At 46.6% G+C, this 19080-nt stretch overlaps 4 protein-coding genes, 1 long non-coding RNA gene and 1 pseudogene across 7 annotated transcripts; 4 read left to right on the forward strand and 2 right to left on the reverse strand.

Annotated features, from left to right (window-relative positions):
* The first annotated feature begins 2232 nt into the window (after positions 1 to 2232).
* On the forward strand, positions 2233 to 5259 carry LOC4332896 (uncharacterized). Of its 2 annotated transcripts, none has more exons than XM_015776043.3 (2): positions 2233 to 4393; positions 4516 to 5259. In XM_015776043.3, exons 1-2 carry the CDS (start codon positions 2315 to 2317, stop codon positions 4987 to 4989), a joined length of 2553 nt encoding a protein of 850 aa, XP_015631529.1. In that variant the 5' UTR covers positions 2233 to 2314; the 3' UTR covers positions 4990 to 5259. The 2 variants fall into 2 exon arrangements, with proteins under 2 accessions (XP_015631529.1, XP_066164510.1); XM_066308413.1 differs by having other exon boundaries at positions 4525 to 5259.
* A 325-nt stretch (positions 5260 to 5584) lies between these two features.
* LOC136355615 (uncharacterized) lies at positions 5585 to 6830 on the reverse strand. The gene is made up of 2 exons (XR_010739938.1): positions 6732 to 6830; positions 5585 to 6656 (listed from the first exon to the last, which is right to left on the reverse strand). It is a non-coding gene; the product is annotated as an uncharacterized lncRNA (long non-coding RNA).
* On the forward strand, positions 5978 to 8585 carry LOC9267940 (uncharacterized). The gene is made up of 2 exons (XM_015776047.3): positions 5978 to 6669; positions 7837 to 8585. Exons 1-2 carry the CDS (start codon positions 6088 to 6090, stop codon positions 8371 to 8373), a joined length of 1119 nt encoding a protein of 372 aa, XP_015631533.1. The 5' UTR covers positions 5978 to 6087; the 3' UTR covers positions 8374 to 8585.
* A 33-nt stretch (positions 8586 to 8618) lies between these two features.
* LOC107280292 (protein THYLAKOID ASSEMBLY 8, chloroplastic-like) lies at positions 8619 to 9564 on the forward strand (annotated as a pseudogene).
* Positions 9565 to 9611: 47 nt separating this feature from the next.
* Positions 9612 to 12011, forward strand: LOC4332899 (uncharacterized). Of its 2 annotated transcripts, none has more exons than XM_066308414.1 (5): positions 9612 to 10082; positions 10516 to 10594; positions 10700 to 10793; positions 10877 to 11026; positions 11449 to 12011. In XM_066308414.1, the coding sequence occupies exons 1-4, from the start codon at positions 9654 to 9656 to the stop codon at positions 11007 to 11009; spliced, it is 735 nt and encodes a 244-aa protein (XP_066164511.1). In that variant the 5' UTR covers positions 9612 to 9653; the 3' UTR covers positions 11010 to 11026; positions 11449 to 12011. The 2 variants fall into 2 exon arrangements, with proteins under 2 accessions (XP_066164511.1, XP_015631534.1); XM_015776048.3 differs by having other exon boundaries at positions 10877 to 11015.
* A 188-nt stretch (positions 12012 to 12199) lies between these two features.
* Positions 12200 to 17528, reverse strand: LOC4332900 (sugar transporter ERD6-like 7). The gene is made up of 18 exons (XM_015776044.3): positions 17131 to 17528; positions 16920 to 16982; positions 16398 to 16487; positions 16259 to 16318; positions 16108 to 16173; positions 15735 to 15800; positions 15572 to 15647; positions 15440 to 15504; positions 14929 to 15021; positions 14541 to 14621; positions 14342 to 14426; positions 13985 to 14028; positions 13687 to 13749; positions 13517 to 13576; positions 13127 to 13180; positions 12880 to 12939; positions 12657 to 12771; positions 12200 to 12438 (listed from the first exon to the last, which is right to left on the reverse strand). Exons 1-18 carry the CDS (start codon positions 17476 to 17478, stop codon positions 12326 to 12328), a joined length of 1602 nt encoding a protein of 533 aa, XP_015631530.1. The 5' UTR covers positions 17479 to 17528; the 3' UTR covers positions 12200 to 12325.
* Positions 17529 to 19080: the final 1552 nt, after the last annotated feature.

Raw genomic sequence — 19080 nt, forward strand, 5'->3', positions numbered from 1 at the left:
CGCCGTCGGCCGTCGTTTCCTGCCGCGTGCCATCGTGCCGCAGCTGCCACAACCGGCCATCCGTTTAGTGCGCGCGCGCGGCCGGGTCGCCGGCGCCGCCCTTCTGCGCTCGCGCGAGTTTAGCGATTACTGGCTAAATTAGTTTTCTTCCCTAGTACTACGGTTTTGAAGGTAAAATTGCTTTAAGATGTGTGCATATGTTTGGTGGCAAGATCTGAAGAGGGGTGCCAGGGTCGGCCCTGACTTTTTTTTTTTTGCCCGGTGTAGAAAAAAAAATAAAGACCCCCATTCACCATAAAAATACAAGATAATATTTAAAAACTCAATTTCATTAACGAATTACACACAAATAAGTTTAAAATACCAAAAAGAAATACTCTAGAGTATTTAAAACAATTTATTCTAACAGTTCTAGATGCAAAATCAGTGATGATAGCGTCAATAACAATCTCATCCAGCAGCCTCTTCTCAATCCACAAAGTAACCTATCAGGCTTGGTACCATAGTATACATATTTTGTAGGCCCCTAATTTTTGGAGGCCCAGTGCGGTCGCACTGTCCGTACTGGCCCAGGGCCGGCCATGAGGGGTGCCAGTGCCACACATGCTTTTGTGGCATGAGGTGCCATATAATTTTTTCGATTTTGCTATATCTCACTCGAAAGATTTTTTCTTATCTCTCACTTGATTTTCTCACTCAAATTTACAGTGTATTTTCTTGTAAGTTACAGTGTAATTTATAAAACTTACGCTGTAACTTTTGTAAGTTACACTGTAATTTTTGAATCTTCGCATGTAAATTTTAAATTTTGTATTGGATTTGGTCTTTTTTTGAGGATATGGTATTTTAGTGTTTATTATGGTGTTTTTTAATTGCTTTTTGCTTTTTATTATATCTATCGGATTTTAATCCAAAGATTAAAAATCTGTGTGATACGATAATAAAAATCTTTCGAAAGATGTATAGGTACTCCCTAATTTTTTTCCCGTTCGGTTAGCCCTCAGTGGGTAAAAATCCATGCAATCCCTACCCGATTTTGCTATCCATCTCTCGCGATTTTTTTATGGCATTTGACACTTTTTTGGCCTCCATGCAACCACTTGCAATGCAGCGGCAATTTTGCAGGTCGAACGTTGCATGCAGTGCAGCTCGCCGGCCGGCTGGCACATCGACCAGTGTTACCAAGCTACCCCGCGCGCGCGCGATGATGGAGAAGCACGGTGTCAAGGTGGCCTCTGATTGGCGAGCTGGCCGCCATTAGTACGGCCAACGCTGTTCGGTGAGCGACACCGCCCCTCTCGTCATCGTCGTCGTGAAATATAGAGTTACAGTCCTATATAACTAAAATTACATTTGTAAATTTAGTTGATATGACATGTAAATGCACTGTAATTTTGATAAAAATAATATTTAAGTAAATATATATTTGTATTTTCTTTAAAATATAAAATTACAGTCCTATATAACTAAAATTACATTTGTAAATTCAGTTGATATGACATGTAAGTGGACAGTAATTTTGATAAAAATAATGTGTAAGTAAATATATATTTTTATTTTCTTTAAAATATAAAATTACAGTCCTATATAACTAAAATTACATTTGTAAATTTAGTTGATATGACATGTAAGTGCGCTGTAATTTTGATAAAAATAATGTGTAATTAAATATGTATTTGTTATATTCTTTGGGACCACCTATACATTTGTCGACAAATTTTCTCCTAAAAATTTGACATATATAATTATAGTACAATCGTAGTGTAATTACACTATAACTTGCATGTAACTACAGTGTAACTTGTATGTAAGTTTTACGTAATTTTGAATCGATAGATCTATTACAAGATTTGTTCTTGTGAGGAAGAAAAAAATCACAGCATACACATATATGAAAGGATTTGTTCCCAAGGCCTCAATTTTACCGAAATAACATGTTACGGAGAGATTTTTGAAAGTTACATATAAGTTATATTATAGTTACAGTGTAATTGCATGTAAGTTACTTACGATTGTACTGTAATTACATCTGTCAAATTTTTGGAAGAAAATTTATCAACAAATATATAGCAAAATTGTATTCTTTTGTAGTCCGTTGGATGTAAATCTAAGGGTAGAAAAAATCTAGGTGATTTTTTTTATTGGAAATCACCGGACAAATGGATAGACACAGTCCCTTTCAGGTTCTCTTCCATCACCAAGACACCAACGGAAATCAAGAACTCTTCCATTGTCTGTCTTCTCGCATAAAAGGTTCCACGTGGTCGATGCCTCAGCGTTGTTCTCCTAGGGTTCATTAGCTCGCTGCTGCGCCATGAAGTACAGGAAGGGGGGCAACGCCCCCGCCACCGAGCCCGACGACGACGCCACGACGAAAGGAGGTCACGACGTGCCGCCGAGCATCAAGGTGGACATCGGTGAGTACCATGGAGGAGGTATCGGGAACGGGGACGGTGGCTCGGCCTCGCTCTTCGAGCCGCGGCCGGAGGAGACACCGGTGAGCCGGAGGAACGATCGCGGCGGCGGCGGCGGCGGGCGCGAGCCGCCGGAGAAGCGGCTCACGCTGTTCGCTCTCCGCCTCGCCGTGCTCGAGAAGGCGGCGAGCGGGCTCGGGAAGCTAGACTTCGTGTGGGCGACGGTGGTGCTCCTCGGCGGCTTCGCGAGCGCGCTCAGCACCACCGACTTCTGGTGCGTCACCGTCATCCTCGTTGGCTCCGGGGCGCGCGTCTTCGGCCGCAGCCACGAGCTGGAGTGGCAGCACCGCTCTACGCTCACCTCCTCCACCGCCGGTGGCGCGCTGCGCTCCACCTCCCGCCGCTTGCTCCGCAGCCTCGGGCACTCTCCCGCCGCCAACCCGACCGACGACGGCGGCGCCCGTGGCAGTGCGACCGAGACGCAGTTCCAGCACCAGATCGTCGCTCGCACGAAGCAGCGCGTTTGGCACGTGCCCGACGTGTCGCTACTCCCCTACACCGGCAGGTTGTTCGTCTCCAAGAACATCGGGAGGCTCTTCAGCTGGCTGCAGGTGCTCTCCGCCTTGGCCTGCGTCGCGCTCTCGGTGATGCGCCTATGGCGGCACGACTTCGGCGGCGACCAGCCCAACAAGCGGCCGGCGCTACTGCTGTTCTACACGTTGGCGTTGATCGAGGCGCTCATCTTCCTGCTCGAGCAGGCGTACTGGGTATGGATGTTCTCCCGGCAGAATCTGATCAAGACGGTGAGCGACGACTGCAAGCTCGGAGAGTACTACGGCCCCGACTCGCTCAAGCGCTTCTTCTTCGACGCCTACTCCCGCTGCATCACGGGGAGCATCTTCGACGGCACCAAGATGGACCTCGTCACCTTCGCCGAGGAGCTCATCCTGTCAGAGTTCCTCGGCAATCAGCTCATCGGCGTGCGCATCCTGCAGCAGTTCACCACCGAGGGCTCATCGGCCAACGCCGGGGAATCCAATCTCAACACGCTGCGCAACGTTGGCACGAACGCTCGCTCCATCGAGCGGCTCGTGGAGATGATCAACTGGAAGAGCCCCGGGGAGGAGGAGGTGCGCCGGTGCGCGGCCGAGGTGTTGTCCAAGCTCGCCGACAAGAGCCGGAACGCGCTCCGCGTGTCCGGCATCCCTGGCGCCATCGAGTCCGTCATGTCCCTGCTCTACACCGACGAGAGCGCGCCGGACTCCGCGGCGCCACACGACGTCTCGCCGGCGGCGCGGAGCTACGATCACCAGCAGTTCAAACTGCTCGGCCTGCTCATCCTCAAGAGGATCGCCAGGGACCACGACAACTGCGGCAAGATTGGGAACACCCGCGGCCTCCTCTCCAAGATCATCGAGCTCACGGACGCGTCGCCGGAGCTGCTCCACAACACGCGGGCGCCGGAGTCGCCGGTTCGCATCGTGAGGCGCGCGCTCAAGGTCGTCAAGATTCTGGTGTCCGCGACGAGCAGCACCGGCAAGATGCTCCGGCAGGAAGTCGCCGATAACGTGTTCACGGTGAGCAACCTGCGCGGCGTCCTGCAGCACGGGCAGCAGCACACGGCTCTGCAGAAGCTGGCCACGGAAATACTGTCGCACCTGGCCATGGACGCCAAGGGCAAGCAGGTGATCGTGGGCACCGGTGGGGTGGTCAAGCTGCTGCTGTCGATATTCGTCAACGGCGAGAAGGAGCTCGGCGCGGAGGCCGGCGAGGCGCTGGCGATGCTGGCGCTGGAGAGCCAGGCGAGCTGCGCGGCGATCCTCAAACAGGATGACGTGCTCGACCACCTCATGTCGGCGCTGGAGGGCGACGGCGGGCCGCGTCGCCTGAACGCGGCGAGGGTGCTGCGCAACCTGTGCGCGTACGCCGGCGAGAAGCATCGGCGGCGCCTCTCCACGGTGACCAAAGCGATGCCTACGGTATACATGTGTCTAATATATTTACACAAGAACCTTTCTTGAGTCGTGAGTCGTGACGTAATTTTGATTTGATTGTTAATTACTATACACTACATGTTTTGTATGATGACTTGTTGCTGAAGGTACTGAAGGCCACCATGACGGGGAGCGAGAGGACCCTCGAGGTGTTCGTCGGCCTGACGGTGCAGATCTGCAAGTTCATCGACGGCGTTCGGTTCGCCGGCGAGCTGTGCGGCGCCGGCATCGACGAGAGAAGCTACGTGGAGCGGCTGGCGAGCATCCTGCGGGAGCACCGGTACCCGGACATCACGGTGCCCCGGATGCGGCGGTTCGTGGTGCAGCAGGCCATCTGGCTCATGACCTCGTCCTCCGCCGCCGCCGCCTCCGCCGCCGCTGGCGCAGACTACGTATCGCTTCTCCGGGAGGCCGGGATGGAGCGGCTGCTGGAGTCCATCGCCGACACCACGTCGGAGCTGGAGTGCTACCACGCGTTCTCCGGCAGCGTGGGCATCAGCAAGCACCGGGAGAGCTTCTCCGCCGCCGTGGACGCCGCACTCGAGCTGCTCGGCGGCGATGGAGCTCGAGCTGAGGCCTGAGCTGCATGCAACGGTCGGAACTCTAAAATGGCAAAGGATTTGTGGTGCCACGCTGGCACGCTCCTCCCGCACGTTCTGTGCGTCTTGATGATTGCACAACACAAAAGTCCTATTCTTTTTTTTTCTTAAAAACAAAAAGAAATACACTACACTTATACGAGTAGAAATTTTTACTATAGCTAAAAAATTTGCCACTATTACACAAGGATGTATATATGCACTATCTGTTCATGAGATTCACTGAAATAACATAGTACATATTTATAGTTTTGTCGTTGCTTTGCTTTGGGGGCATATTTAGGTCCTATTTGTTTCAGTTTAAGATTATTATAATCTAGATTATTAAATCAGATTACTCTAAACTGGATTATAATAAGCTGGCATAAAATAAGCTACGAGTTGTTTGTTTCTCTGGATTATTAGAGGCATCTAAGAGTAGTGGGTCATTAGCCACTCAATAATCTGAAAAAAAGCTCCTCTAGAGAAGATTATTGGATTATAGTAATCTGGCTTATAGATTATAATAATCTAGCATAATAATCTACTTGTTTATTTTAACTTGCTCCTAATAATCTAGATTATAATAATTATAAGCTGAATCAAACAGGGTCTTAGTTTTGGAATTTCTAACACAAAAATCTACAGGACATAAGTCATAGCATGATACCCCATGGTAGGTACGTAACCCAGGGGTTCATCAGTTGTTGTGCGCAACTCCGTTTGTACCGGAGCAGCATGATTTTTGAGTTGTGTAGAGTATCATTTTGATCGAGCAATCGATGCGTTACTAGTGCTACTTAGGAATGAAAAGTGCATTTTCTTTCACATTTACATCCCCTCTGCTATGGATGTATTCGAGTATTCAAATCCAGTCGCCCAAATCTCACACGAATTTGACGAAACCCTATAAACATTTCAGTATTTTTTTATGATCGCCGTATGGGCCATGAGGCCCAACAACGGGTGATGCTGTACCAGACGGCCCAGCAACTGCAATCATCACAAGTCTTCGACGGCTGCATCCGGCGGCGACGACGCGGCGGCGGCGGCTAAATCGGAGACCCGCCTCATCGCGGCGCGAGCTGCAGAGTCGCACCAATGGAAGCCGCCGGTGGCGCAGGCGGAGCAAGCGGCGGCGGCGGAGAGTCGCAGCCGCCGAAGACGCTGGTGGACTGGGCGCTGGAGATCCTCGGCACGGCCGACCCCGACGAGAAGGCCCGCCTGGGGGACCTCGCCGCCACGGAGTGGCTGCGCGGCGCCATCCCGCTCCCCTACGACCCGTCCCGCCCCGCGCGGCCCCCTCCCGACCGCCCCGCCCGGAGCGCCGCCGTGCGGCTGCTCCCGCCGTCGCGGGCGCCCAAGCTGGGGAAGGGCGGCAGCGCGCAGAGCCGGCTGGCGCTGCTGCACTCCCTGGCGCACACCGAGAGCTGGGCCGTCGACCTCTCCTGGGACATCGTCGCCCGCTTCGGCGCGCCGCTGCGCATGCCGCGGGAGTTCTTCGACGACTTCGCCCGCGTCGCCCAGGACGAGGGCCGCCACTTCGCGGTGCTCTCCGCGCGGCTGCGCGAGCTGGGCTCGCACTACGGCGCGCTCCCCGCGCACGACGGGCTCTGGGACTCGGCGACGCGCACCTCGCACTCCCTCCTCGCGCGCCTCGCCGTCGAGCACTGCGTCCACGAGGTGAGCATACTATTAATGCACACTATTAATTGGATTAGCATATCATTGCCAAATCGACTCACTGATGATTCGACTGAGGTGAGGGATGATTGTAGAATTAGAGTAGCATCTCATTGCAAATACGGCTTTATTACTATCATGAATGCAGTGCTGGGTTACCTATACTACTTTAGTGTTGTAAGAGCCAAAAACTTGAAAGCTGAGTGCCTTCCATGAAATTCAATTGATAAACAGATCAGTATTTTCATCATATTTGGTTGGTCTCATAATTGTGTCTCACAAGAAGTTGTAGATTTGTGTTTGGGTTAAATAAGCAAATTGATATTTTTGTTAAAAAAAAGACTGTATTTGATACACTGAAATGAATAGGCAGACTATAGAAATTTCCATCATATGTTTCTCTTACCTTTTGTATCAGTAAACTACTACCATTTTACTAGCTGTAAGACTGTAGGTAGTCTATATTTTCTTGCCTCTGATCTAGTATAAGTGTAACCGTATAAAGTACAACCGAATGGCATCTTCTTATGATCGTAAGTTAGATAATGAGCTGTCACTGCCATAACCGTAGCCCCTGGTATCATTTGATTGGTCATGACTTTTGATTCTTGTGACAGTCAATACTTTGAGGCAACTAAAATGAATTTGGACAGATCTAGCATACTGCTTTGCACCATTTACTGTTGTTTTGGCTGTTTGTGTAAGATGTTGATACTCATAGAAAATGAACGATACATTTATCCATAAGCTAGATGTAAACAAAATGCTGACTCACTTGTGATATGCATGATGATTTTAATAGACGCACAAAGTGTATATAAGACGTCGGTAATTCAAAATGGTATTTGAAACCTTGGGCTATGTATGGGGTCAAATGACCTTCCAAATCAGTATTTTGGAATGTTAATTTTGTGTGGAAGGCCTTACACACTAAATATATTTGTTCAATTTGCTGCTCTGCTAGTGTTTTTTTTCCTTGATGCGATTGGCGACTACTCTCTATAATTCGACCCTTAGGAGTTATCCAGTTTTACAGACCTTTAATTTTGAAATGCGATGTAGTAATAATAATATAATTTATGTAACCTATGTCAATATCCCTGACATGATAACTTCACTGAACATTTGTACAAGTACATGACTGATGAAGGTCCATTTGGAATACAGGCTAGGGGATTAGATGTTCTACCTACCACCATATCAAGATTCCGCGCAGGTGGGGATGAACAAACAGCCAAATTACTAGAAGATGTTATTTATCCTGAGGAGATAACACACTGCGCGGCTGGTGTTAGATGGTTCAGATACTTGTGCCTCCGGTCCCGCAATGGTGATCCAACTGCAAGTTCAATTCCGCAGGCTATAACCCAATGCTCTGAACTCCCACGAGATGGTACCGGTGACATCCACAAGGTCGAAGAGGTGGAAGGTGATGGACCGAAAGCCGAGTTAGCACAAGCCTCCAATGGCGATGACAAGACAGTCCAACAGGTGGAGGATGAACTGGCAAAATGCAAACTAGTCGACATTGGAGATGATGTTGAAGCAGCGGTCATTCGGACTTTCCACAGTGTTGTTAGAGAGTATTTCCGGGGACCCCTGAAGCCTCCCTTCAATACGGAGGCGAGGAAAGCCGCTGGCTTCGAGCCTGCCTGGTATGAACCCTTGGCAGTGAAGGAGGTAGAGGGACAAGCAGTTGAGTGAGATGTTTGATTTCTGCCATGTACTGTAGCAGGCTAGAACCTACATGGTGGGCATTACACTTCTGTTGAACCTCTTCTTCCCTGTTCCCTTCTTTTAGCAGGGAAAACTGTACTGAACTTGTGATCATGTTTTGTTTGCCATACGGAAACCGACTGGTCTGTCCGTGGACCAGCCAAACCAAATTAAAGACAGAAACTTTACATTTCATCGCATTAGCTTCGTTGTAAATTTCTTCCCCCAACGCAATGGAGGATTCCTTTTCGTTTAGTTGCAGTAAAGCACAATAGAAGTGGTTTCCGCAATTCTGTTGATAGGATTATCTAGGGCTGTATTGGGACCAATTGGGCCCGCAAGAAACGAGAAGGGAACATAACTGAGACACCACATGTCAGCGTCCTCTCTTCTCTTCTCTTATTTTTCTCTTTTCTCTCCTCTTTCCTTTCGTCTCCTCCCTTCACTTCTTCAGTAGGCTGGGAGGCCTGCGGGTGGGGCGGCGGCGGGCAAAGCAGGCAGGGGACAACGCGGTGGTGGGTGGCAGGCGAAAGGCGAAGCAGACAGGGGGCGGGGCGCATCACCTGCGGCCGCGCGACAACCGAGGCCCGCTCCAGCACGGCCGCTCCCTCTCCACGGAGGCCATCCTTGCCGTGCAATCCCTCAAGCGCATCACCTCTTTTGACCGCTCCCCAGCCGCCGCCGTGCCCTCGACTTCCCTCGGCGCCTCCTCAAGAGCGACCTCCTCGCCGCCATGGCTGAGCTCCAGCGTCAAGGCTGTTGGTCCCTCGCCCTCTCCCCACTCCACGTCGCCCGCATCGAGCCTTGGTACTACCCCAACCCAGCTCTCTACGCCACGTTCGTGTCCTCCTCGCCAGTCACTGAGGATGGCACCGCCGCCGCCATGGACGTGCTCGTGGAGGCGTTCCTAGAGGAGGAGCGAGGCGGCGGGTTCGTGGAGGGGGAGGAGGACGTGTACAAGCTGATGCGGCTTGTGCGCACGCTGGTGGCGAAGGAGAGGGCGCGCGCGGCGTGGAGGGTGTACTAGCTGGCGCGTGTGGGGACTACAGACAGACTTAGATGTAAAGCTGAGGGACTTCAGATGAACTTATTCCGACCGGGAATGCCTGGGCCCAATCGGACCATATACTCCGGCACTGGGCCCAATTGGGCCTGCAAGAAACAGCCCGTCGTCACCTGTGGTGGCTTGCTTTTCTTGCCATTGGAAGGGTGGAGGAGGAGGGGATAAGCGAGGTTGAAGGAGACGCACATCCATCCCGGCGGAGAGGATGCTGCTGCTGCGCGCCGCCAGGGCGTCGCCGGCGATGGCCGCCGTCGTCAGGTGCAAACCCACCAGGCTGACCCCAATCGCGGGCCTCTCCTCCTCGTCGGGTGGGGGCAGGAGGAAGAAGGCCGGGCGGCGGGGCGAGGCCAAGCCCCCACCCCCACCCCCGCCGCAGCTGCGGGGCGGCGAGACGAAGAAGAAGAAGAAGCCAGACGCGAGGACGGCGGCGGAGGCGGCGCAAGGGTTGCAGAGGCATGAGGTCGAGAGGAGGAAGAAGCCGCCGCCGCCGCCGCCGCCGCCGAAGCAGGAGAAGGCGAAGCGCGTGGTGCGGTGGAAGTGCGCGGCCGGGTGCGGCGCGTGCTGCAAGCTGGACAAGGGCCCCGACTTCCCCTCCCCCGAGGAGATCTTCGCCGAGCACCCCGAGGACCTCAAGGTACTCCCAACGATGCAAAATTCTGCCTAATCTACTACTACCATTCTGCAACGTACTACCTCCGTCCCGTCCCAAATTATAAGCATTTTTCGGCTTCGATAACGTCTTTACTAACAATATCTATAAAAATAAAACGTTTTAAATAAAAAGAGTTGTATATTATGATAGTTTGTTTAGTGATAAATCTAGGAACATCAATTTTACAGGATTGATCTTTTTTATTTTTTTCTATTAATAGTCAAAATTGAAAATGTTTGACTTGACACTATCCTTATATTTAAGGACGGAGGGAGTATATACTAAAACGATGTAAAGAAAAATCGACGATTACTTGCTGTTTCTATAAATTGCAATATTGTTATGACTTATGAGGTGATGCAAGCTTAATCAACCAACGCTGATGAATGAATGAAATGATGCTTCACGCCTGCAGCTGTACAAGAGCATGATCGGCGCCGATGGATGGTGTATCAACTACGACAAGTCCACTCGCACCTGCAACATCTACGAAGGTAGTCACAAACTCAACAGGACGAATCCTGTATGACCCTGGTGTGTAATGGGCCATTTCACCTGACACTGTTCTGGTTGATGCGTCGCGAAACTTGCGATCGTAGAGAGGCCTGTCTTCTGCAGGGTGGAACCGAAGGTTTTCGAGGAGTACTTCGGCGTGCCAAGCCGACCCAGCACGTTTGACAGGGAAGCTTGCAGGTTTGCTTCTCCTGTCCTGCCTCGTGTATCGCTGGGTTAGTTCGTCAAAGGTGGTGATTTCGGGTTTGTTTACTTGTTCGCAGTGCTTGTGTGGATACCATCAAGATGGTGTATGGTGAGGAGTCCGCGGAGCTAACTAACTTTAAACGTGTCATAAGGGAAGAAAGTAAAAAGCATGAAGCTAGCCTGAACCAAGATAAATTGTTGGATACATAGCTCCTGGTAAGAACTCTGTAAGTCTATAGTTCTGGCATGGCCCAAATCCTGAATTTTGCCGCCCTTTACATCTGTAAAGTTGACTAGTAACTTGTAAATCATGTGGTTCCTTTAGTGAGTATTGCTAACCATTCATCGTAGAGATATAGAATCTCATCGCATATTGTTTTTTCTTAGATATGCATTCCATATCTTCAATTGATTTGAACATTGTGATACGATGATAGCTCCTTTCTATGATGTGGTTTAGGCAAGAAAAACAACTGCCAAACACCAAAATGTGTGAAAACAGTTCGTCCAAAAGATTATTATCGTAGTGCCTCACTATGCCAAACGGGGCCTTATATATGGCAGTGAGCCAGTGAAGATAATCTTGCAACTTCATACCATGTTAAGCCTTGTCATGACATGTTTGCTGATGTATAGGTTTTTGTTTCAGGTAAATTCAGAAGACATCAATGGCCTATAATGTAAAGGTCCATATATTTATGTTTCCTGCTGTTTGATGTGCATCAGTGCCTCAAATGGTTAAACGTGGAACACGCACCGAGATGTTGAGGGAGTTTTACCTGAGATGTTGCTATCACGGTTCGGAGGAAATGAATTGACACTTGCAAGTTAAGAAGGCAGTCGGATATGCTCAAGTTTATAAGCTTGTTGAGTGAGGGTTGGTGGTATTATTTTTTCCCCGTTATTGTTAACAATTGTTTGCTAAAGCATAGAGCAATAGTTAGCTTGGTTTGAATGCCTTCATCCAATTCTGATGATACTGACCTAGCTAATCTCACTCAGATTTGATTCTGAATGATTAAATCCCAACCTAATCCCATTCACGATTTGGTTTTGGTCTTTTGAGGTGATAAAATATGTTCCCTGTATTTTTTTCCCTTTCCTATTACACTTGCAATATGTTCCCTGTATTTGTTTTCCTTTTTTATTCCACTTAAGAAACATTTCTGCTGGAGATATAATCATATAAATATCGCTCTCATTCTACCCTTACCTTTCTAAGTCATGCCTAGAGGCGATGGTCATATTATTATGCTCTCTCGCCATTATTGTTCTAGTATGATCAAAGATTAAAGGCTTATTTATCAGCAAGCTCTAGTCCATGGCTCTGCCCCCTCACATTCTAGCAGAGCTCCAATAAATCAATAATCTCAAGCATAACACAGTAACACACCAAGAAAAGCAGAAAAAGGAATTGAAATGCCAACAGAAAACAGAAGTTAGTATATATATAGTAATATGAACACACTGATACAAATAATTTGAGAGGATAACGAGCGTTCTACATACAAATCCTCCTCGAGCTGTCATGTGAACGATTCTTGGATCTCTTCGAGTGCCTTCCCTTTAGTTTCTGGCACTAACCTTGCCACGAACAACACCGTGACCAAGCTCGCCGCAGAGAACAGAAAGAAGGTACCTGCGCACAGAAAGTAAAATATCCTCAGAACAATGAGACAATCGGCCATAGAGATATTACAGCTTGGAACCCAACCGGAAGCATATGTTCATCTTTTTCGAAGCTAAATTCGACTGTTTTATTTACATATAGTGCATCTATCCCATGAGATACCGGTGAGGTATGTTTTGCTTTCTCTTCCTATTGTCCTAGGTTTGTAAGGGGTGAAGATGCCTTACCTGCAGAGTTCCAATCCATGAGGAAATTGAATGAGTAGGAAATTGCGAAGGAACCAATCCAGCTAACCAGCGTCACCAAGCTTCCAGCTATTGCTTTTATTTCAATGGAGAATATCTGCGGAAATAAACAAGGGCTCAGGAACACAAGTTCCTGACAGACCTCCAAGAATACGGGAGCATAATAGGAGTACAATATTAACTTGACGGTGTTCCTTTTTCCTACCTCAGACATGATAACCCAAGGAACAGGTCCCATTCCAACTGAGTATGCAGCGTAATATACCTATTGTAGGAAGCAGTGTCAGAGCATGACATTTCAAAAATTCAAAGATGCAATCATCAGAAATATTCGTCTCCAAATGTTTGAAAGAAACTTATTTGGGAATTGGCTGAAAGTTGTGAAATATTTGAAAGATTTTACATTGAAAGTACACAACACTGTAAAAGTTAGGTGTTTATGAATTCTTTACCGATATGCCATAAAGAGCCAATGTTGGAACCAGTTGTGCATACACTCCTTGTGCCTGTAAGACCATGAAACGCGGATCAATCAAATTGGACGGAAAAGTAAATACTCTGCTAAGAATGGTACAGGTATACAGGGATAGACTCCTTGTTCCTTAACCTACATATTATTTAAATTAGTAAATTAATTAAGGTTTATCAAAACTCTTCAGAATTGTTGATTTGTTCAGTTTCATTTTACTGCAAGTTCATACTTCCACCTGGTTATTTAATGTTGTCTGGAGTGATGCTGTCCTGTCATTGTTTCTCCAACCACCAAATATAAGTCGTGCAACGAATTGAGTAATTTGAAGGTAAGCAACTCTGAAAACAGAAGTGTATAGTTAATTACTTACCTTGAAGTAGAACGATAATCCAGTCAGAAAGCAGCCCAGAAATGTTCCAGACGCAGAGACCTTAATAACAGAAGAATCTCACAATACATAATTGATAATTCCAGACCCAGAGAATGATAATTGATCTGTTTCGTTTTATTCAATTGGCTCAGGTTTTGTATTGTTCATACCAGTAGAAGGGCTCTTCTTCCACTTCTATCCATGAGAAGGGCACCAAACAATGTGAGTGGAATCTGAAACAATTGCAGTTACAGAAAATGTTAGGAATGGAAGCGGGGGTGGGCAAGCAGGTTTTGTTTTGCCCATTTATCACAATTCTAGTTAATTTTTCTTCCAAATTTTGTACTACCAAGTAGGAAATGAACTACTATGCAGAGGTTTTTATGTGGGTAGTGGGATTGCCCACTTGCATCCCTAGAAGATGTTATGCCCATTTACTTTCATTGACAGAAAGGACATAAAGCCGACCTGAAAAATTCCAATCAAGGTGGTCCCAAGCTTTCCAGAAAACCCTGGAGTTCAGGAAAAAACAAATTACAGATAGTCCCTCTAATCAGAGAATAACAAATATATCCCTCCGTTTTTTAATAGATGATATTATTGACTTTTGAACATATGTTTGATCATTCGTCTTATTAAAAAATTTTATGCAAATGTACAAGATATAAATCATGCTTAAAGTACTTTGAGTGATAAAACAACTCACAACAAAATAAATTATAATTACGTAAATTTTTTAAATAAGACGAATGGTCAAATGTGTGAAAAAAAGTTAACGGCGTCATCTATTAAAAAACGGAGGTAACTACTTAGGCATTTGAATACCTGCAGAGGAAAAGATATAGCTTGTATAAAATCCCAAGGCATTTATTCCTCCCAGCTGCTGAAAGACCATCAGGCCAACACCCACCTAAGCATCATAGTTTGATGATTATTTTATTTCTGAAAAACAGCATTTCGCATCATCAAGTTCAGATCTTTTAGGGTAAAATGCAATGCCTTTCAACAGCTTGAAACTTCTTACAATGACTGCAAACAAATTCTTTCTCTGAAACAAATCTTGAACCCTGGCCTCAGGTAAGCTACGAAGTGATTCGATATATTCCTGCATAAAACAATTGTTATAAACATCTTCACTACAAACTACTCCCTCCGTCCCCTAATATAAGAGATTTTGACATTTTGCTTGCACTGTTTGACCATTTGTCTTATTCTAAAGATTTTGGAATTATTATTAATTTTATTTGTGACTTACTTTATTATCCAAAGAACTTTAAGCACAACTTTTCGTGTTTTATATTTGCACATTTTTTTTGAATAAGACGAGTGGTCAAACGTTACAAGAAAATAGTGAATATCCCTTATATTAAAGGACGGAGGTAGTACTAGAATGAATTTAGAATGGAATTAACTCTAATCCCAGCAGCCTCTTCAGATATGTCAGCATTCTCCCCTCTAAGCTTTTGCAGTGAAGCATTGAATTCTTTGACTCTCCCTGTATTGGCCTGCCATGTTATTAAACAAAGGACTTCAGTTAGAGACATCCACTATGATAGCTTATGTCAGGGTTTAACTCTTTAACAAAGATGCTACATTTCACATTGGACTGTTATATCATTTGTCAATCTGATTAATTCATGATCTATTTCACCGAAGATGTTATGTTCCCGTAGGTGTCTTCCTTTTTTTTTTCAGTCATGCAGTATATACCTTCGGCTATGGGTTGATTTAACTTATTTTCTTACTTAATGCAATGCTACAAAATTATTTTATGTATTTTCTAAAATGAAATAATAAGACTAACAATATACGTTGCATTAGTTTGTTCCAAAAAAAACACTAATAATCATCAAAAGTTGGATTGATAAAATCAATGTATTTTGGCATCCATATTAAAGAAAAGGGTTATAGTTACTATCTTACCAGCCACCTAGGAGATTCTGGAATAAACAGAAGCCCAACAAGGAGGAAAGCACAAGGCACTAATCCTGGGTAAACATGCAGTATTAGTTTCCTTTAGCGGATATCATAAGACAGATAATGCGTATATCTTACCTACTAGAACCAACGAGCGCCATGAAAGAAGTGCCCCAATAATGTAAGCAGCTGAACATCCTGAGCAGATGAACAACTGCATGCACAGAAGGGCCAATGCTAATGTTTAAGAATTATTAAATTAAATAAACATCAATAGGCTATCCAGTTCCAGTTCTCCTACCTGATTTGAAGATGCAAGACCCCCTCGAAGATCCTTTGGGGCTATTTCAGATATGAACACAGGCACCTGTGCCATTCCATGGTAATTTAAGTGCCTGTAAGATTCTAATGCTATGTTGACAAGACACGAATGATACGTTACTACAGAAGATGTATGTGGGAACATAACTGAGACCGTAAATTGTATTACTCAGCCAAAAGGCTATATATGGATTATGAGATTAAACCATACAAAATGAGATAACATAACCACCCTTGATACTTAGATGGTAGTACACTAGTACCCTTGACACATTACACTAGTACATTAAACTCTATCTTTTCTTTTACAGTATGAATAGTCAGATATGCATTGAGAAATTAGAGATGCTCACCACATAGGAAAGAACTCCAGTACAATAGCCGAGCAAGACTCTTCCAAGATAGAGCATCGTAGCACCCTTCATCTCATTGAAGACAACATTTCAAGCTCATGAAACCACAAATGACAGCTAAAGAAGAGAAATAGTTCGCAGAGGAACATACATTGGCAAAATATATGGTAAACCAACCAACAATGCCAATAATTGCTGCCAACCCCATGGTCTGCAGCAGATGCAATGGAAGACATGTCACGAGAACGAATGGGAATAACTTAAACTAGTCATGAATTCAATCACTTCACCGTTTTGCGCCCAAGACTGTCTGCAAGGCGACCGCTAGTCAGAGCGCCAATCATTGCTCCAATTGTCAACACAGACCCAAATACGCCGTACTACAAGATTAACATGAATCGAGACGATTAAATTTAGAAAACAATGGAGACCATTGAGTTGTAAGATAGTAGCCTCTTGTACAACACTAACTGCAGTAAACAAAAACTTGAACTTCAATGCGTATTCAAATGCTCTCAATTGGTAATGCAGAATGAAAAGGTAAAGAATAAGCATAGGCAGATAGCATGTATTTTTCCCTCTGACCAAAATAAATAGCAATTTTGCAATGCGGGGACTCATTTGATAAAGATCGTGCTACGAATCATAACATATTGGGATGCTTCTTTGACCAAATGAAATCAAGCATGCACCTGGTAAGCTGGAGTACTAAGATTACAACACAACAATTACCCCAATTCCTCAATGCACCCACGTGAAAAGATTATATCCATGGCTCAAGGAAAAAAGATAATGCGTATGTGCTAACCGACCTCTGAATTGGAGAGCCCAAAGTCGTTCACGATTCCAGCTTGCGCTGGCGCCGAATACCCCACCTGAATTTGTACATTCCATCAAAGCACACACATGAACACAAGCAATAGCCGCACGCCTTATGTTTTTTCTTGAGATTTAGCGAGCTCTCAGTGCAGCAACACAAGAGGCATCAAGCCATGGGGAGGAGTCTGGGAGCGGGATGCGTACGCAGGTGCCGAACTCGAAGGACCCGCACACGGCCACCGCGGTGGCGAGGAACACCATCCACAGGGACCCCTCCCCCGCGCCACCGTGGGGCGCCGCCCCCGCCTGCCCCTGGGCCGCGGCTGCGCCACCCCGAGCAGCGGCCGGCGGCCGCAGCGCGCAGCAAGCATCGCGCCGCCGTGCCGCGGCGGAGGCGGAGGCGGCACAGTGCACCCGGCGCGCGGGGCGGCGGTGGTTGCGGTAGAGCTCGAAGGGAGAGGAAGGTGAGTAGGCGGCGGCGGCGGAACGGCGGAGGACGAGCGGCGGCGACGGCGGTGCGGCGGTGGACAGAGGAAATGCGGCAGCCATCATCGCCGGAGCGATCGAGCCGGTTCACATATTTTTCTGTGCCTCATCTGCTTGCATTTTATTGTGTTTTTTTTTCCTTTCATTTGCGAAGGGGACACGGTGTGCACACAGGGTTCACCTTACCGTTTGGGGGGGGGGGGGGTTACCGACCCCCCGCGGTATGGTGGTTACCGCGGTAACCGTGCGGTTACCGTGAAAAACCGCACAAATTTCGTTTCCAAATTTTTGAATTCAAAATCCACGGTATGGACACGGTAACCGCACGGTTTGGTACGGTAACCGCGGTAAGAGGACGGTAACCGCGATATGTTGGAACTGAAATAAGAAAAATAAAAAAAATAATAGAAAAAAACTAAAATGTGAGTATTTTAGTTTATGTTGGAACTGAAATAAGAAAAATGAAAAAAATAATAGAAAAAAACTAAAATGTGAGTATTTTAGTTAATTAAGATGTGGTTATACAACAGAAAAATTCGGCATGACCTACTCTATATTGTAGAGTCCACAGTATAATGTCCACGATTACAATTCTAGTTCGAATGAAAGGAAATAAACAAGGACATGCATAGCTACGCATTCCACTGATTATATGCCATATTTTACTCCTCTGTGGACATGAGCATCAAGCCATGTGAATGTAGCAACCCCGCCTTGTATTCCTTCCAACTTTGACCTGTCCATGATGATGTTGTTTGCCACTGAGCGTACAATTGAGCATACCACTGAGGCTCTTGCCATTCATACACCCATGTAGTAGCAGGATAATCAGAAGCTTGGGGACGGTTGTACACATACGTTGGATAGCCACTTTCAAAGCTAGAGGCACTGAATGAGCTAGAGCTATCCTGTTGTATGTCACTGAATTGTTGCTGTTGTCGGACTCCCGGTGCAATGGTAGTTCGTTGAGAGCTTGGAGCACCATGATCCTGGTCCTGAGTAGCATGAGTGAAGTCGCCCTCACCTGCAAATCAAAAAATTGCAAGAAAATTATCCAGTACTGAATTGGAAGATGAAGGTTGAAATTGCAACTGAATTATATCACACCAGTGAATTGAACGGGGCTGTGGTGATCTGATTGTTGGGTGTGACCCCTAGGAGGCACATTAGTAGTGCCTTGGCCTCCTTGACCATCGTCGTCGTCGTCATCTGTTTCAGTTCTTGAGCTACTATCATTGGACTCTTGGTACTCTGGGCTTCCTTGGGTCTCTTCATCGCTATCAACACTAGTCGATCGTGGACCCTTGCCCTTTACCTTTTTAGATGGACGTGCTTTTGGCGGCTTTCGAGTCTTCCTTTTCCCAATATGAGTGTCACCTACATTCGTATCAGCCCACTCAACAATACTAGAAGCTCCCGTGGTCCTTCGCAGGTCATCCAAGTTGACTAGGTCAGACACAAGTTAACTAGGCAGGGGAGCGTCACTCTCAGCTGAATCTTCATCTAGTTCGGGGCAAGCATTAGAGCGAGCATTGTCCATCCAGGCACTGATATGATTGTTAGTTTCATAGAATGAGAGGTCCGCTAATCTTTGAAGGGGATCATCGTCCTCCACCCTAATTTGGGCATTTGCTTGCTGAATTCGAAGGCGAAGGTTGTAGTTCACGT

The sequence above is a fragment of the Oryza sativa genome, chromosome 3 (genome assembly GCF_034140825.1).
Source record: "Oryza sativa Japonica Group chromosome 3, ASM3414082v1".
Lineage (NCBI taxonomy): Eukaryota > Viridiplantae > Streptophyta > Magnoliopsida > Poales > Poaceae > Oryza > Oryza sativa.